This window comes from Cynocephalus volans, chromosome 5 (genome assembly GCF_027409185.1).
Source record: "Cynocephalus volans isolate mCynVol1 chromosome 5, mCynVol1.pri, whole genome shotgun sequence".
NCBI lineage: Eukaryota > Metazoa > Chordata > Mammalia > Dermoptera > Cynocephalidae > Cynocephalus > Cynocephalus volans.
This window is the reverse complement of record NC_084464.1, coordinates 122,455,334-122,475,855: the sequence shown is the minus strand read 5'-3', so window position 1 is coordinate 122,475,855 and position 20,522 is coordinate 122,455,334. Positions and strand designations below refer to the sequence as shown.

General features: G+C 35.5%; 1 protein-coding gene across 2 annotated transcripts in view; it reads left to right on the top strand.

The window, feature by feature from the left end:
• Positions 1-20,522, top strand: part of TBC1D32 (TBC1 domain family member 32) — a 235,283-nt gene that overhangs the window by 69,493 nt on the left and 145,268 nt on the right. For both annotated transcript variants that reach the window (XM_063097734.1, XM_063097733.1), the window contains exons 13-17: positions 810-902; positions 3,176-3,318; positions 7,962-8,089; positions 11,231-11,432; positions 12,038-12,120. In XM_063097734.1, coding sequence (XP_062953804.1) covers positions 810-902; positions 3,176-3,318; positions 7,962-8,089; positions 11,231-11,432; positions 12,038-12,120 — 649 coding nt within the window. The remainder of the gene's footprint in view (positions 1-809; positions 903-3,175; positions 3,319-7,961; positions 8,090-11,230; positions 11,433-12,037; positions 12,121-20,522) is intronic.

Genomic DNA, 20,522 nt, shown 5'->3' with positions numbered 1-20,522 from the left:
TATTAGCATATGTCATTATTCACCTTTAAGTTTCACATGTGATTTCACCAGAATCTTTTAATGTAAGCTTTTATACAAGGGTTGATAGGTAAACTATAGCCTATGGGCCAAATCTGGTCTGCCATCTGGTTTGTATTCTGTGAGCTAAGAATGGATTTTTATATTTTTAAATTGTTGAAAAAAATTAGAAGAGTAATTTGTGACATTTGAAAAATATATAAAATCAAATTTCAGTGCACATATATAAGGTTTTATTGGATAACAGTCATGCTCCTTTGTTTGTGTATTGCCTCTGGCTACTTCGTGCTAAAACAGAAGACTGGAGTATTTGTAACAAAGACCATTTGGCCACAAAGCCCAAGGGACCTTCTAGTCCTTTACAGAAAAAAGTTTGCTGACCCCTGTTCAACAGTGCTATATAGAAAGTTAGTTGGACCAACATAGTGAGCTGAATTTTTCTATTCATAATTGAATAAACTTAACCAACCATGAACTCAAGCAGTCAGATTCATACATCTTCCCATGGTATGTTTATATTAAGTGATTGATTCAAAATAAATGTCAAAACTCTACATATAACACCTATTGCATTGCTTGCCTTGCCATCTTTTAACTTACTATGTCTAATTTGTTCTGGAGTCTTCTGTCTTGGATTATAGCTCCCTTCTGCTTGATTGTACCGTAGTGTCTATGAAAATGCAATCTCATAGGAGGATGGAAGCTCAGTTAGGTTTTTCTAAGTTGTATGGGTATGCTAGAAATTAATTTTCTTTCTTTTTTTTTTTTTTTTTAATTTTTCCTTTTTAAAGATTCAGTATCCCTTACAGATCTGCTGGTTCTGTTTACCCAACTTATCTGTTACGCACCAAGTTGTCCAAAGATGACATCATCAGCACATTTAGGTAATTCTGCTTCTGTTTTAAATAGAGAAGTAGAAAACATCTAAAAAATATGTACGTATTCTGTTGTCTAGATGTTCTGAGTGACCTCGTTTGGTAAATAGGTTTCATTAAGATATACAATATTATTTATAAGAAATTACATTGGTCCTGAAGTAAGCCACGAAATTTAATTTTGTTCACTGATGTTCTCAGATGTTTTTAATCTATTGCCTTTTTATTTAGAATCAATTTCACTGAGAATTTTAATGTTCTTCTTTTTTAAGATCAAGATGTTCTCAAGAAATGATAGATATTAAGGGAAGTTCGATTGATAGGTACTAATGGTTTTTTTTTTTTTTCTATTTTCTATCATTTATACTTTCCAGCATGTTTTGATCAGCTCTCTTGTTTTGGCTCATATGTAAAACTTCAGTCTTTTCTTTTATTGAAGATTAAAAACCAACAAACTTCATGCTGTTTAGTAAAACGCCTTTTAGTCTTATGGTAGTTGACTGGCTTAGAGAAATGTTTTAAAATACTAACATTTAAAAGATAACTTATAGTTTTCCCTTTGAATACCAATAAAAGTTTACAAAGTAAAACACTTAATAACAAATAATTCATAGACTCATAGTGTTCTAAAACTGGGAAGTACCCTGGAAATGCTGGTACATATTCTGAAAGGAGCTCTAGTCAATCAAAGAAAAAAATGGTTTTGGCCGTTATGTTACTGCTATAATATATCTATCAACAAGTAGGTTTTATATATGCAATTATAACAACCTTATGATCCTAACAATGGTTCTCAAACTTTTTCCTGCCTTTACAGGATTTACATGTGTGAAGTACTAGCTTAGGTTCCCCAGTAATATGGTCCTACAACATAACTATGCTTCTTTTATGATAAAAATCACCCCTCTCTGTTAAAATAACTTGGTAATGTCGTGGTTTACCATCTGATAGACTGTTTCTGTCTTATTTACTTCTCTGTCTACAGTGTCTAGTACAGTGTCTGGCACACAATAGGCACACAGTAAATAGATGATTGGATGAATGAGTGAATGGTCATATGCTCATCAATAATATCTCTCTTTGCAAACAGGGTTTCTCATTTGGAGATGGCCAAAAAAATCACTGAACTTTTAAAAAATTTATTCAGGTGTTGACTTGAAGTCAGCATTTTCATGGAGTATAGACTATTGTAACATAAATTAAGAACTTTGATGTTTTAGTATTGTATCTTACTAGGACAATCTTACATTAAACAGTATTGTGCAGACATTAGCTCAAATACCTGAAAATGTTAATTTATGAAATTAAAAGTCACATTTATTTCAGTGACTACATCAATCATGTTACATTTATGTATATTTGTGTTTCCCTGCGCAAGTTTTAAAAGAAATTCTTAAAAGTCCTCATTATTTTTGTTGGTTTTGTGGTAACGCTAGAAGTATGCCAGTCTCTATGAAAGTCCGTGAAAGTTTCTGTTGACTTCGGTTTTCATTTTTTGCCCATGATCTTGTCTTAATGATTCTCATTTAGCTGCTAGACTCAATACCTAAATATGGTATTTAAGAAAAAGAATACAAGTGAATACGAACAAAAGTGTTTTTAGGAGGAGAGAAGCTGTGAGTTTGCTTCAAACCATATCCTCAGTATCAAGTAGTGATTTAATGACTAATAGTGAATGATCTTATATCTTTATCTTTTGGCATTCATATTTGTTGTGATACTTGCTTTTTATTAACTTGAAGATATATTAAACTAATTGAGATCACCTTAAATTTTAGGTTAAAATTTGCTAATACATTATTCTTTGGGCATTGAGTTGGATGATTTTTGAACTATTGAATTAAGAATGATATTGAACTTTTTGGAATAATAGCTAACACACAAATAGCTTCTTAATAGAATATTATAGCACGAGCTTTAGGTGGATGTATTATAGTACTAACATATGGCCCAAACCATTTTTTTGTTTGATTCACTTGAGTTCCTTTTAGATTATGTGCCAGCATTTCTAGGGTTCTTCCCAGTTTTAGAACACTATGAGTGTATGAATTATTGGGGTGTTTTGTTATTAAGTGCTTTACTTTGGAAATGTCTATTGATATTCAAAGGAAAATGTATGGTATCTTTAAATGAAAATATTTTAAACATTTTTCTAAGCCAGTCAACAGCCATAAAAAGCATTTTACTGAAAAACATGAAGTTTTTTTTTTTTCTTTAATCTTGGAATACTAAGTATTTACTGTTTTAAGTTTTGATTTTTGAAAATATTTTTTGTTTGTCAGAGAATTATTCTCCTGCAAGTATGGTGACTGAAGTTCTTTGGATACTCTGTGACCAAAAAGAATGTACAACTGAATGCTTATATAACAACACTATAATAGATTCGCTTCTTCAGCCTATTCATAATTTAATGAAAGGAACTGAGGTTGGTATTATTTACTAAAGAGAAAAAGTCTTTTAACTGGATATTGTTGAATATTCAATGAGACTTTATTTCTCAATTTAATATCTTTGAAATATTATTTTATTATGCCATCTTTCCATATATGAATATATTTTGTGCTGATAACAGTTTTTTATTTATTGTTTGAATCATAGTTTATACAGTTGGTTGATTTATTAGTTATGACAGTGTGGGGGGGAGTACATATAACATCTTGATTTTTTTTTTCTAGTCAGGCTTAGAGTTGCTGATGTGAAGAATTTGGAAAAGTTATTCTATTAAGAAGTTATGTGTCTTGCAAATCTAATAAATCTTGTGAATGTCTTGTTATTTGTTTTAATGGCAATTTTATAGCCTTTTGAAATATGATTATATTCCTGAAGAGTCAAGTCTTTTTTATATTAAGACCTAGTATTACTTTAGAAATTTAGAAATTTAGGCAGCTTATATGCAATCCTACTTATGAACCTATGTATGCCTCTTTACAGTTTGCACACATATTTCCTTATATTACATAATTTAATCATCACAACAGAGGCTGGCTGAAAGAAGTAACTTACTCAAGCTCAAACATTTAACAAGTGGCAGAGTTGGCACCGTTAATTGGTCCTGCTATCTGTCCGATATATCCCTCTACTTCTATGGCTTAAGCTTCTGTGCGATGACTTTTTAGAAAAATAATTTATTTATTATTAGCATATTCATTCTTACAAATTGTGATATTTCTTTATGCCCTTTGCCTGATCTATCACTTCCCAAACTCCCTCCCCACCATCTCTAGTATCCTTAGGTTTCTTCTCTCCTTCTGAAAGTTCAACTTATTGTTGTGGTCTTTTCTTTCTCTCTTTCCTTCATTCCTTCCTCCTTCTTTCCTTCCTAGCAGCCAGTTATGAGTGAGAACATATTGTGTTTCTGTTTCTTTGTCTGGCTTATTTCACTTAACATAATTTGCTCCAGACTCATCCATGTTGCTGCAAATGGCAATTTCGTTCTTTTTTTATGGCTGAGTAGTATTCCATTGCGTATGTATACCACATTTTCTTATCCAGTCATCCATCGATGGATACTTAGGTTGGTTCCATATTTTGGCTATTGTAAATAGAGCTGCAATGAACATGGGAGTGCAGGTATCCCTTTGACATGATGATTTCCATTCCCTGGATATATACCCAGCAATGGGATTGCTGGATTATATGGTAGCTGTATCTGTAGTTGCTTGAGAAAACTCCATGCTGTTTTCCATAATGGCTGGCTAGTTTACAGTCGCACCGACAATGCAGAAGAGTTCCCCTTTCCCCGCATCCTCGCCAGCATTTGTTATTCTTGGTCTTTTTAATAATGGCCTTTTAATACAAAATCAACACCCAAAAATCAATAGCATTTTTATACTCAGTCTTTTAAATACTAATTTTAATACAAAATCAACATCCCATAATCAGTTGCATTTTTATATTCCAATAACAAACTAGCAGGAAATGAAATCAAGAAAGAAAGCGAATTTACAGTAGTCAACAAAAAAATAAAATACCTGGGTATCAATTTAATCAAGTCTAATTGGGTGAGATATCTCAATGTGGTTTTGATTTGCGTTTCTCTGATGTTGTAGTGATGTTGAGCACTTTTTTCCTCTACCCGTTGGCCATTTGTATGTCTTCCTTTGAAAAATGTCTATTCATCTCCTTTGCCCATTTTTTAATTGGATTACTTGGTTTTTTGCTGTATAATTGTTTGAGTTCTTTGTATATTCTTGATATTAATCCCTTGTCAGATGTATGGTTTGCAAATATTTTCTTCCATTCCGTAGGTTGTCTTTCTGCTCTGTTGACTGTTTCCTTTGCTGTGCAGAAGCTTTTTGGTCTGATATAATCCCATTTATTTATTTTCCTTTTGTTGCTTATGTTTTTGGGGTCTTATTCATAAAGTCTTTGTGCAGTCCTATTACCTGGAATGTTTCCCCTATATTTTCCTTTAGTAATTTTATAGTTTCAGGTCTTATATTTAAGTCTTTACTCCATTTTGAGTTGATTTTTGTATATGGTGAGAGATACAGGTCCAGTTTCATTTTTCTGCATGTGGATGTTCAATTTTCCCAGCAACATTTTTTGAAGAATCAGTTTTTTCCCCAGTATATGTTCTTGCTGCCTTTGGCAAAGATTAGTTGGCTATAAGTATGTGGGTTGATTTCCAGGTTTTCTATTCCATTCCATTTATCCAAGTGTCTGTTTTTAAGCCAGTACCATGCTGTTTTGGTTATAATAGCTTTGTAACATAATTTGAAGTCAAGTAGTGTTAGACTTTTGGCTTTATTTATTTATTTTTGCTTAGTATTGCTTTGGCTATTCCGAGTCTTTTGTTGTTCTATATGAATGTTTGGATTGCTTTTTCTTTTTCTGTGAAGAATGTCATTGGTATTTTGATGGGAATTGCAATGAATCAGTAGATTGCTTTGAGGAGAATGGACATTTTCACAATGTTAATTCTTCCCATACAAGAGCATGGTATGTCTTTACACCTTTTTTGTGTTCTGTTTAATTTCTTTCAGTAGTGTTTTGTAGTTCTCATAATAGAGGTCTTTCACCTCCTTGGTTAAATTGATACGTAGGTATTTTATTTTTCTGGCAACTATTATAAATGGGCTTGATTTCTTGATTTCATTTCTGCTAGTTTGTTATTGGAGTATAAAAATGCTATTGATTTTGGGGTGTTGATTTTGTATCCTGCAACATTACTGAAATTGTTAATCAGCTGCAAGAGTTTTTTGGTAGAGTCCATAGGTTTTTCTATATATAATATCATGTTGTCAGCAAACAAGGACAGTTTGACCTCGTACACTCCAATATTGACTTTTGAAGCTTATCAATAGACTAAAAGTTTTTTACCCTTTCATATCTGTGAATGATTTTACTGGTTTCATCTCCCTTTTATGCCTACTCCCGAATGGCTCTCACTTACTTGACTGCTTGTTGCTTGCTGGATAAATTTCAAAATTTTTAATATGACATTTACCAAGTTTTCTGTTTTTGTTCTCTATTTTTTTTCCCATAAATTCCAATTATAACAGACCACTCGCATTTTCTAAACAAGGTTATTATCATCTCCCTGTGTTTGTACACTTTTCCTTCATCCTGGAAAGTTTTAAACTTGGTCCACATGAAAAAAATTTTATTGTTTAGACTGGAGTTCATCTCTGAGATCTTCTCCCAACTCTCCCTTGCAAAGTTAGATTTTTTTTCTATGTTCCCATGTTATGTACTTCTGTAATTGTATTTATATTGTGCTTGAATTATTTATTCCTGAGGGTAGGGACCAGCTCTCTGGCACTTAGTAGACATTCAGTATCTAATTTAAGACATCCAGTATCACCCATTTAGCCACTACTATATTTTTAGCTCTGTGCTGGGTACAACAAATAAGACATGTTTAATGCCTTTAATGAGCCTACTCTAATAAAAAAGGCAGAACTCTAAACAGAAAATACTTAAAATGAGGATCAGAAAGTTCCAAAAAAATTGTGTTTATGTGTATGTATGTATATATATGAGTGAATAAATACACACACATGAGGATCCTTCCGAAAGTTTGTGGAAAAATAGAATTAAAAGATAATGTGAATCTTTCCATGAGCTTTTTGAAGTACCTTCATATATTAGAGAATACGTGCATACATATACATACACACACAAACACACTGTAATATATATATATATATGACATATATGTGAAAGAAGGAAAGTATTTGAGGTAGAGAAGTTGTTTTAAGAAAGATATTTTGTATGAAAAGTAATAGACTTTAATATAATTAGGATTTCTTCTTCTTTAGGTGAATATACCTGATTTATTATTAGTTGAGCTAACTCACCACATTTATTAGAATGGATGGGCTGCAACATATACATTTTCAAATTTATTATACAGAATATGTACACTTGCATCCGGCATCCATGCAGGTACAGGTAAATAAGCAGCCCCAAAAGGAAAAGTAACTATTGTAGTTGGGTTCTAGCATTAACATGGTTCACCAGTTTTCAGTATTTGGTATGTGTTATTTTGCTATGTGTTGGCTAAAGTATTTTAGTACTTCTGTTTTAAATCAAAAGTAAGGAAATATGGTTGGTCCAGTCTCACTAGATAACATTATTGGCTATTGGCCAGCCCATGAATTGGCTGCCCCTAGTCAGATGAACACTCATGACTCAGTCAGGTGTACAAGGGGAAGGTTTCCCTTAGAACGAAGGGTAGTGTGTTAGATACCATGTATAATATAGCTATATTGGATATACAGGAAGCCAATGACAAAGTAAAGGACAAAGTGGAAATAGAGGAGCTACTGCATTCTTCAATTAGAATTATGTATAAAACTGTAACAGGAGTAGCAATTCTCAATAACTGGTTTGTGTGAAAAAAATCTGTATTTATTTACCTCATCAACTGTGCTAGTAAAATAATATAACCTAATCACACATTTAATTTGGGCATATTATTTCACAGCCAAACAAATCACTAAGTTTTTCTGTTGTGGTGGTAACGTAAATTTATTAGACTTCGTATCACCCTTGAATTTTAGCCTGTGATTTGTTAGCATGTCATAAAATTATGATTTGTCTTGTTATCTTTTTAATGTATAGGCTGCTCCAGATTGCTCTGAAAGAGCTTTAATTCATATAGCTGATATCTTAGCCAGAATTGCATCTGTAGAAGAAGGACTTCTTTTACTTCTTTATGGAGAAAATATGAACTCTTCTAAAGAAGAAAGGTATGTGCCGTCATTTCAAATCTGGATAACTATTTAAAGTATAATTAGGTTTCCCAACCAGCCACTAATAACATATTAAATGATCTTTAAAAAGTTGAAGGAGTAACCAGGATTATGGACTATGTAGGCAAGAGAAGGCCTTTTAAAATAAGAATAGGAGGGTTGACTCTAGATGGCATCTTTTTTTCTCTCTCTCATTATCTGCTGTCTTGGACTTTTCTATTGCATACTTCTAAAGCCACACATGATTGATTCAACTCTAAACGAACAAAGGTGTACAAAGGAGAAGCTGTTTTTTCTTCTTCCTTCTCTGCTGTCACTTAGTTCTATTTCCTCACTTAACCAATAATAACATTTTGGAGTTTAAGCTTCTGGAATTTGTGCTTATAATGATGCACTGCATCAGACAGAAATACAAACATGCATATATATGTGCAAACATATTTTTATTTCCTCTTTACAAAAATGGTATTTTATTCATTACCCTGCAATTTGGTATTTGTATGAAATCATGAGCATTTTCCTACATGAGTGCATAATGAAACATTATTTATAACAGCTGCATTATACTTTTTTGTATAATGCAGCTATTAAAAATAATTTATTTACCATAATTTATTCAAACATTTTCCCTATTAATGGACATCAGGTTGTGTCTAGATTTTGCCTCCATAAATAGCACTTCAATAAATGTTCTTTCTTTAGCCTATTGATGTGATGGATTACATTAATTGATTTTTGAATGTTGAACCAGCCTTACATACTTGGAATAAATCCCACTTGGTTGTGGTATATAAATCTTCTTATACATTATTAGGTTTGATTTGCTAATATGTATTGAGGATTTTTGCCTCTATGTTAATGAGAGATATCAGTCTCTAGGTTTTGTAATGTCAGTCTCATTTTGGTGTTATTGGAATGCTGGCCTCATAAGAAGTTAGGAATTACAGTTGACTCTTAAGCAACGCAGAAGTTAGGGGTACCAACCCCCCATGCAGTCAAAAATCCGAGTCTAACTTTTGACTCCCCCAAAAACTTTACTAATAGCCTACTGTTGACTGGAAGCCTTACCAATAACATAAAGAGTTGATTAACATGTATTTTGTATGTTATATGCATAATATGCAGTATTCTTACAACAAAGTAAGCTAGAGAAAAGAAAATGATAAGAAAATCATAAAGAAGAGAAAATACACTTATCAGTAATGTTCTATATTTGTCAATACCATAGTTTATGTCATCAGTTTACAAAATGAATCATCCTTATAAGTACCAACATTAATATTATCTTATTTATCTTATATGATATAAAACACTGTAGATGTTAAACATATTACTAAAACTATACATCAAAAATGAAAAGATAAAGTGAAAAAGAAATTCATGAGGTCTGCAGCTGGCACAGCTACATGACGCTTTCACAAATTTTTCTTTTCTTTCTTTCTTTTCTTTTTTTTTTAAAACCGTATTCCTTATATTGGATTCATTTATCTTGACATGGTGGGTAACGGCAGCTGCCGATCTCAATCTGTGGTACATATCAAGCGGTTCCACTTTTTTCTTGTAATGTCATGACTCTTTTCTGCTTCTTGGGAGCACTACCAGCATCACTAGTGGCACTTTCTATGAGTCCCATGGTGTTGTTTGTTTATGGTATTGCACTAAACATGACGTCACTTTTTACTGCAATATGTAATTTATTGGAGCGGTGAACTGCTCACGTGGAGATGATTAACATCACAAGGTGTTTTAAGTGGATACTCGCAACACTTGAGCTTACTGCAATAGCAACAGATGACTATGAAATTATTACAGTAGTTCAGTATGCACTACAGTTAATTTTATGCAGTTATGATTTAATACTCCATCTTTGTGTTTGTTCACATTTCTCTTGACTGAGAGTGGTGCCATGTATTGTCTACAGTGTTTGTGTATGTAAGTGTGATAAATTTTAACTTTTTATTATGGATTTGGATGTATTTTATGGTATTAAATGATAAAATAGACTAGTATCTACATATATTTTAGGCATTCATGACATACCTAACTTAAAATTTTTTTTTTGATGTTTCCAAGCTATGTGACTCATCTGAGAGTTTTTTTCAAAGTGTTGCAAATCTCCAAATTTCCCAATGTATTTATTGAAAAAAATCCACATATATGTGGACCAATGCACTTCCAGCCTGTGTTGTTTAAGGGTCAACTGTACTTACTGTTTTATTATTATTATTATTATTATTATTATTAATTTGTTTACTAAAAGAGAAAGAAATAAAAAACTAGAAAAAGTAATTAAAAGTGTGCTGCTCCAGAGTCAGACAGCCTAGGTTTGAGTCTTGGCTTTACCTCTTAATAGTTATGTTGTGCAAGTTACTTAACTTCTGTAAGCTTTATCTGTATTTCCTTATATGTAAAAATTAAATAGTAATATATCTACTTTATAGGATTATTGTAAGATTTAAATGAATTTATACATTTAAAATTCTTAGAACAGTGCCTGGTACATTGTAAGCATTTGTGAAATTCTTACTTATTTATTTTTATTCTTACTTATCTATTATTACTATTAAAAGTGTCTCAGTCCTTGAGATAAGAGGAACTAAGTTCAGTCAGTGTGATGGGGAACATTTCAAAAAGTGCTAGGAATGAAGAATTTGGAGTTATGTTTTTGCTACAGAATTGAGAATACTCCCATAAATGGCCATGGCTTCATGGCATCTTTAACCTCTTAAGTATATAGTTTAATTGCTTTTTTTTCTGTCTGTATAGTCTTTTCACCATTCCACTGAAATTGCTTTCATCTGCACATGGGTGGGAAAGGAATATTGAAATGTCTGAGAAAAGCTAGAGGAGATGAAAAGGGAGCCAAGCAAAATGAAGAGTTTTTGTGACAATGCTAGCCTTTTTTTTTTTTTTTTTTTCTGTTTCGTGACCGGTACTCAGCCAGTGAGTACACCAGCCATTCCAATATAGGATCCGAACCTGCGGCGGGAGCATCGCTGCGCTCCCAGCGCCGCATTCTCCCAGCACCGCACTCTTCCGAATGCGCCACGGGCTTGGCCCAATGCTAGCCTTTTTGGTAGTGCTTTATGAAGTCAGGATTATATGACCTTGGAATCACTTTAAGGTATCATCTTTTAGTCCTACAGGTGCTCATATAATTGCACAGTTTTCGAAAAAACTTCTTGATGAAGAAATTTCTATTTTTTCTGGATCAGAATTGTTGCCTGTGGTTAAAGCAGCTTTTATTTCTGTGTGTCGCCAAATATATGGTTCATGTGAAGGCTTGCAGGTGTTAATTCCTTATAGTTTGCATGAATCTCTAGCAAAGGCGTGGAAGAAGGTAAATATTTTCAAATTTCCTTTTTCCTTCCTGCAAATCTTTATTTCAAATGTAAGCACCATTGTAGCATTGGACTGTGGATAAAATATTTTACTGCAGCAAATATGGCTTCTTTATTAGCATCATAGTACTCTGAGGGACATATACTTCTAATTTGGCACAGGATAACTTCAGTGCCTACTCTCCCAGTGGGTCAAAGTTCTAAGACTTAACTGGGTACTGCAAAGCTTTTTCTTCTGGTAGGACAGGCCGTAGGTAAGTTTTTCTTGCATAGACTAACATTCCTCTTTGGGAGTTATTTCTGAGCAATTTTCATAGACAGCTGGATTTTTGTTATAGATACTGGAATTCATAATGTAGAAATAGCCAATTTATAATATATATCAGTGGACTACTAAGTCTCCCCCTCCCCATTTTGTATGGCTTACTTACGAATTACTTTACATGATATTTAATTAACAACCAAATAATTTAAATTTTGAAGGTATCTTAATTTTGATTTTAATTATGTTAAGGATCAAAAAATAAAGATGCAATAAAGAGATCTTATGAGTAGCGCTATCAGTAAGAAAAAGAATAATGTAAATTAATCTGTTATTTCTTAGACAAGTTTGCCGTCAGAAAGTATTCCTGCTCCAGTAGAGGGTTCTGATTCTGTTTCTTCAGTAAGCCAGGAATCCCAAAACATGTAAGTATAATTGATTAAAGTCATTTGTTTATTACATTTGCTGAAATAATTTAAAAATTATTTAGGCATAATAGAATATTATAGCAAAAATATTTTACAGGGAGGTAAACGTATACATATAGGTTGAAAGAAAATTAGTTTAGAGGAACTTTAGCGATCATGTAGTCTTTAAAAAGAAATCTAGCAATATTTATTATACTATACTTGCTTTATCCTGTATTTACATTTTGGATTAGGAAACTTGACATATTGTAGTGTTTCCAGAAAATCTGAAGAGTTACCAAATATAAAAATTGGAAAGCTAACTGGAGAGGTATGTAGACGTAAAATGTTTTCAAATGCCAATGAAGTCCATTTGTATTTAAAATATGATATTTCAAAATGTGGGAGTACATTTTAATTAGGTTTTGGCATTGGAAAATTATTTAAATCAGCATTTATGTCAAATTTTAATTTAGATGTTTTCATGTTTCTTTAAAAATATCCATAGGATATGGAGTCAGATTAATGGGGAAAATATTTTTTGTTTTTATTTGTGGGTTTTTTTGTTTTTGTTTTTTTGGCAGCTGGCTAGTGTAGATATCCGAACCTTTGATCTTGATGTTATCACCACTGAGCTCTAACTGAGCTAACTGGCCATCCCAGAAAATATTTATATTTTATCTTTTTCATGACCGGTACTCAGCCAGTGAGTGCACCAGCCATTCCTATATAGGATCCGAACCCGTGGCGGGAGCGTCGCCGCGCTCCCAGCGCCGCACTCTCCCGAGTGAGCCACGGGCTTGGCCCAGAAAATATTTATATTTTAAATTAAGGTCTGGTGACATGTTCCTGGATTCTCTTCCTGTTTTATAACTGAGTGTTGACACAGTTTAAAAAGATAATAATTAGGGAGTACTTTAAGAGATAATTTCATTAAAGAAATGCCAAAATTGAATTTTTTTGTGTTCTTTAGGTAGATATAGTTTAACTTAAAAAAATAGTAAGTCAAACAAAAACTTTTGCATTTCCTTAACAGTATAATGGTTCAAAAAAGTTAATTCTCTAAAATTTTACTGTAATTGTTTTTCTAATATAGTTGTCACAAACTTAAATCAACTACTATTTTTTCTTTGCATTGAGGGGGTGAAAAAAAACATTTCTGTAGTTTATTTTTAAGGTAAATTTAAAGACTGTTTTCTTTAGTTTGAAATCCTCTGCTATGATTCATCACTTTTTCATTTTCATTTTCTTTCATGCATTCATTTTCTATTCATACATTCAGTTTTCTATTGGAGCAGATGCTCTGCTGAGTTCTGAGAATATGTATAAACCTTAGAGAACATACTATGTAGTGTAGAATACAAATAAATAAATACAGCATGGCAATATAGTGTGCTAAATTTATATGATAAAGGTTATACAGGGTCCATTGGGAGCCAACTTGTGGGGAAAGTCTTCCCAGAAATTATTGTCAAACTAAGGCATAAAGAAAATATGGATATTAACTGTGGGAAAAAATGTGGGGGGAGGATATTATTTCAGGAGGAAGAAATAGTATGGTCAATAGGCTAGAGATGAGAGGGAACATGATTAATATATTTAACATATTTTACTGTCAGTAATATTTTTATCTTATTTTTAAAAATTTTATTTATTAATATTATTTTTTTACATTCTATGTTGTTGTGGAGCAGTTTTGGAAGATGGGGAGAGGGGAAGGAAGAAGGAAATGGGGTGGGGTTGAGGCCTGTGGCACCCCCCTCATTCCTGCAGGGGAGACTAGGGTGCTTCCAGCTGTATCTTGGTCATTGCTGGGCCGGTTGTGGGTGTCAGAGGGGCATGACCCAGGCCCTCGGCTCCCCACTGTCCTGGCTTGGGAGAGCCTGAGGCTCTTCCTGTGGCGATTCAGTGGTCATCACTGGGCTGGTTGTGGGTGTCAGGGGTGTGTGGCTGAGTCTCAAGGCCCCCCATTGCCCTGGCTCAGGAGAGCCTGGGTGCTTCCCTCAGTGATCATTGCTGGGCTGGTTGAGGGTGTTGGTGGGCATGGCTGAGGCCCCCAACCCTCCTCTCTCCTGGCTTAGTAGCCCAGGGGATTTCTAGTCCTTCTAGGTTTTATTTGTGTTCTTTGGTGATGTGAGACCTTTACTAGTTACTGTGAAACTTTGTCTCTAGTCTGTGGGTATTTTATTTTTTCTTCCAGTTCTGTGTTGGATTATTTGTTGTTTCTAGCACTTAAACTCTGCGCTGGAATTAATTTGTTGTTCTTTGCTTACTTCTAAAATGGAGGAACTTCCTGTGAGGACCAGCATTTTAGCTCTGTGGTTGAGCTAAGTTGTTGCTTTGCTGCTGATTCCCTGGGCAGGGCTTTTTGTGCAGCTCAGATTTTATTGGTTGACTTTGTAGGTACTTCCTGGTCTCATGAGATCTGGTACACCTGGGTTGTGTAGAAACTTTTGTCTGGGCCTGAGTCTTTTCAGAAAACTGCACTCCCTGCAGTTCTGTATTCCTGATCAGTTTCCACTGAGTGATCCTATGCTGATTGGAAGGCACATCAGCTGTCCTTGATATGCCCCGGTGTTCTCCAGGTAGGCCTGTCTCCCCCAATACCCACACTCCAAACACTTCCCATGGGGCAGGCTGTGCTCTCGTCCCTTGCGATGACTTACTGGTCCCTAAGTTGCTCCTTTTTTTCAGTTGTTCTGGCTCCTTATTCCTATGTGGGTCGACAGGAACCCTGTTGGTAGTCTTGCTGGCCTGGGGGCCACCAAGACCCTCTGCTCCCCTGCTGCCTCCAAGCAACTTCATCCGAAGGGCACAGCTTCAGCTTTTGTCAGTTCCTGCTCCATGTGCTCACCAGCTCTAGCCTTGAAGTGGCAGGGGCTCGAAATGATTGGAGCAGTTCTTTCTTTCTCTCAGTGTGGCTTCTCCTGCATTCATGCACTCCGTAGGTTTCTCCTTCTCTTCCCCTGAGCTGTAGTGGCCCCAGCTTGGCTGTCATTGCTTTTTAATGGTTGTAAATTGGTTGATTTGTGGGGGAGAGTGATGCTGGTGACTGTCTATTCTGCCATCTTGACCAGATGCCTCACTGCCAGTAATATTTTTAGATTTTGATGTTAGAGTGTGAAATAGCTGATAAGTTATACCCCTCTCATTCCCTTCTGAGTTCTGAAGGAATTGTCAGAGATAAAGAAGTCAAGCAAATCAAAACACTGAGTAGCATAGGCTTCCTAATATTGATCTCTAGAATTGTCAGATTTGATCAAGTCACCATTGACAGCAGGACAGAGGCAGAACTTACCACCATCAAACTTAACTACATAGTAGAGCTGAGCAGAATGTGTACTTCCTACAGGTAGCTGGATCCCAAAAGAAAAGTGGACTGGAGGAGAGGCATTGCTTAGCCAAGCATGTTTACGTCATCCTCCAAATTTCCCAAATTCCTTTTTCCATAGGGAGGGAGGACTAGGTGATTAGGTGGAGAGAGGTAAGCAGTGTTAAACTGCGGGATATGCTACACATGCAAACTTGATGCCAGGGTGAGGGGATTCCCAAACATCTAGTGTTTTAGAGAAACAAAAGATTTAATAAAGTTCTTGGTAAGATAGAGTCAGTACTGTTGATTTCATTTGTCATCAAAATTAAATTTACCTCATAGGAAGAGTTATGTATCTTTTTTTTTTAATCTCTTGCTTTAATTGAAATAGTTGGTATGAGATAGGTATTATTTGTTCCTTGTTTGATAAAACTTGAATGTGGAACAGTTAAGTAGACTAGCCGATACCAGCACATAGCAGGCATCTGATAACTGTTTGTTGAATAAGTGAATGGATGGATTAATGAATGAGACTTCTTCTACCCCGAGGTTCTAATTTGTAAATGACACTGGCAGTAAGATTAAGACTGAAATGATAAAGGTAAAATTAAGAGTAATTTGCTGGAATTAATTAATCAGTATTTTTGTGCCTCTGACAGACCAAATATTAAGCATTTTCATCTTATATTTTCTGATAACATATTTTGAAGGTTGCCCCTTCATCCTCCCACTTAGAGGTGTTTACAGTACTACAGAAAAGACAGAAGCTGTTGTATATTCATCATAGGGAATTGATATCCTTTAAATGTAGACATTGACTCGAAACCCCAAATTTCTACAAGACTGGTTTGGTTGATATTAGTGACTGCAAGCATTGTGAGACCATCTCTAGGGTGATCACAGAGAGGAAAGTAATCACAAAGAAAAACAAAAGATGCCAAACCTGCCCCAACCAGCCATCAAGGGGCCTTTGGTCAAATTAGCCAGTGAAGTAACAGGAGATCTTTGACCTGTAGAATTCATCCCATAATCCCAAAGAAATTAAACACTAGAAACTTAATTTTCATGAGAGTGTTTAACCCTCGATAATATCTAGCCATTCAAAGAATAAAGTTCTTATAAGCTAACAAAGCAGTGGGATCCTTGCCACTGCCCTTACCCCAACGGAATAGGGCAATAAACAAAATTCAATGGCTTGAGTCTTTCTACTATCTTGAAAAATCTCAGTGTCTTTACTATAATTCGAAGGGGAATTAAACAGATACTAGCAGAAAAGATATACTAAAGCATGGCAACTCATTTATATTCCATAATTATATGTACTTTTTCATATCGTATACAGGTTGAGTATTCCTTATCTGAAATGCTTGGGACTAGCATTTAAAATTTCAGATTTTTTTCAGATTCTTTTTGGAGTTTGGAATATTTGCATTATACCAGTTGAGTATCCCAAATCTGAAATGGTCCACTGAGTATTTCCTTTGAACGAAATGTTGGCCCTTAAAATCTTTTTGAAGCATTTTGGATTTTGGATTTTTTGATTTGGGATTCTCAGTGTGTGTTGATACAACTTGCAAGTTTTTTGCCTGTGTTTTATTTGGGAGGAGTTGTATAGCTTTTTTTTTTGTTGATTCTTATTCTTTAATGCCTAATGTCTCATTCAGATTTTCTCTTTCTGCTTGAGTGACTTTCAATTGTATTTTCTAAAAAATAGCATTACCTTTTTTTGGAACAAACTGTGTGATTAAAAACAATTGTTCATCAGGTATAAGTATCCCCGTTTTTTAATTTTTGTATTTTTTGGCCTCTTCCCCCTTATAGACCAATTTGTTGCATTAGTTTATGCAGACTAGGTTTTGATCTTGTTAATGTTCTCTTTTCCTTTCTCTCTCCTACCCTTCATTTTTCTCTCCCTCCCTTGCCTCTACAGTGAGGAAAGTAAGTGAAAAAGGGATTGAAAATGGATGTTGAGAGAAGCGCTCTATATCAGCCACACTAATTAATACATTTTGATAGGTAGCGATTTCATTATTAAGCTATTATAAAAATTTCTCGAAATTTGTATTTTTATTTTACCCTTTAATCCATGAAATATTTGGAATGCATTTTTTGGTTTCCAAACATAGTTGTTTTTACTATTTTACTATTGACTCATGTATATTTTTTTTTCAGAGAATATGGATTGTATAATACATGTTCTTTTAGGTTGGTTAAATTTACCTTGTGACCTAGTACGGAATGAGTTGAAAAAAAAGTTGGCTTGAAAAGGCTAAAATTCTTCATTGGAAACATATGTGTGTGTGTGTGTAGTTTTGTTATTAAAACTTTTGATATCTCTACCAAAGTTTTGTCTGATTGATCTGTAATCTCTTGCTATATAAAACTGGATTTATTCATTTCTCTTTGTAATTCTGGTTTTTGTTTTATGTATTTCCATTCTATGCTATTAGGAACATAAAAGTGCATTATTGTTTCTTGATAACTTTTTCCTTTTATTATTATATAATTTCTCTATTAATCTTATTACTGTTTTACTTTGTTTTAAGTTTTATATTGTATGATATTATTATTGCCAAATCCATTTTGCTTTAGTTTGTATTTGCGTAGTAAATTAGTTCAGAATGTGTTTGGTTGCAGATAACTCAGTAAAACTTTATTTTCTTCATGTAACAGTAAGTGTCATGGTTGATTATCCAGGCATGATGCATGGGCTTAATGATGCTGTTTCAGGCCCAGTATCCTTTTTGGTTGTTCTCTGTCATCATTCATGTGTGCTTTTTGCCCTCAAGGTTGCACAACAGCTGGCAATCCTCTACACTTAACAGCTGCTTTCTAAGAGTGAAGGTGGTAGAACCAAATGCCTTCTTTTCATGATACTTTGTCCTTTATTTAGAAAAGGAAATTCTTCCCATTAGATTTTTTTTTACCATCCTAAATTATTCATTAGTAGATTCAACAGACAAAAAATTCTTGTGTTAAATTGCAATAAAGCCTTGCCAGTTAACTCACTTGGTTAGAGTGCAGTGCTGATAACACCAAGGTCATGGGTTTGGATCCCTGTGCTAGCCAGGGCCAAAAGAAAAAAAAAATTGCAATAAAAGTTTCTAAATGCTGGTTCCGGTCAAGATGGTGAAATAGACGGTTTCCAGCATCATGCTCTCCCACAAATCAACCAATTTACAGCTATAAAAATGTAACATCAGCCAAGCTGGGGCCGCTGGGGCTCCAGGGGAAGATGAGGAGAGACCTACAGAGTTCATGAAGGCTGGAGAAACCACGATGAGAGAAAGAAAAAACTGCTCTGAGTGTTTCGAGCTGTGGCCGCTTTAAGGCTCGAGCTGATGAGCGCATGGAGCAGGAGATGGCAGAGGCCGCACGTGTGCCCTTCAAATGGAGTTACTTGGAGGTGGCAGGGGAGAAGAGGGCCTTGGCTGCCCCCAGGACAGCAAGACCACTAATACGGTTCCCATGGGCCCACGCAGGAGCGAGGAGCCAGAACAACTGAAAAGAAGCCATTCACAGGCTGGTGAGTCATCACAAGGGACTGGTGCAGGGCCTGTCCCATGGGAAGTGTTTGAGGCATGGGAGACAGGCCTACCTGGAGGACACTTGGGCACAGTGAGGATAGCTGATCCACCCCCAATCAGCACAGGACCACTCAGAGGAGACTGGTTGGGAATGCAGAATTGCATGGGAGGCAGTTTGATGAAAAAACTCAGGCCCAGATCAGAGATTCTACAAAACACAGATCCACTGGGTCACTGGAGAGCTGGAAGTACATATATGGTCAACCATTAAACCCTGAACTTCACAAAAAGCCTTCTCTAGGGAAAAGGCAGCAAAGCAGCAATTTAACTTAACCACACAGCTCAAGTACTGGTTCCCACAGGAAGTTCCCCCATTTTAGAAGTAAGCAAAGGACAAAAAATTAGTTCTGGCCCAGACACAATACCAGCACCTTGGGGCCTGCCTGGGAACTGGAGGTTCGGAGCTGGGGACTGGACCCCACTCCCACATCCAGGCACACCGCGCCAGAGCCTTGGGGCCCACCTGGGACCCAGGGCATGGAGAAAGGGACTGGATCACCCTCCCACCACCAGGTACACTGTGCCAGTGCCTCAGAGCCCACCTGGGGCATGGAGAAGGAGACCGGATTCTCCTCCCACAACCAGGCACATCGTGCCAGCACCTTGGGGCGTGCCCAGGGACTCGAGGCTTGGAGAAGGGGACCAGACACACCCCACAACCAGGTACACTGTTAGTGCCAAAAAGAATGCCATAAACATCACCTCCTTTTGGGTGTCCCACCACAGCTACCACAGTAACCATGGCTGCCGCGAAAGCAGCTAGACACCACAACCACCACGCAGATGGTCCTCCAATCATTAGAGTGCAATCACACAAGGGGAGTCACCAGCAGAGATAAAGAAGAGGATGTCTCTCTCCACAAAGCCCATTTCAGAGTGACAGAAGAAGCATCTGCTCTGTGATAATATTGGGGGACCTGATCACGACTCTCAGCATTGGACAGATCATCTAGGCAACGAATTAACAGAGTAACCATTATTCTTTCAGAAGGAAAGAAGAAATCTAGGGTAATTGGGGGTGGGGGGGGAGGAGTGGGGGAAGAGGAGAGATTGGATGAGGGGCGTAAAGAATAATTATGATTTGTAAGAATATATATGCTAGCAATATTGATTTGAACAACATATCTCAATGTTGAACCCCCAAAATATGTGTAATCAATTTTGATTCAATAAATAGAAACTTTTTAAAAAAATTTTTTTTAAATGCTACTCTCAAGTTTTGTTCTTAAAATAGTTACATAGTGTTGACAAATAGTCATGCCCGCAGTTTGAGTAGCACATCTTTAGAACAGACTGTCTTTCTTTTTTCTCTGTTCTTCATTTCTTTTTCCTTAGTCCTACATCTCAAGCTTAACAAGTTGTTTTATTAGGTAACCATTTGCATTTGCCATCTTCCCCCGTCCATTTTACATAGAGGCTCTGACCCATTCAGGTTGGAGATGAAAGGAACAGGATAAGAAATATGCCTTTCTTTGCTTTAATATTCATCTGCCCAACTTTCTGACCCACAATATTATTTT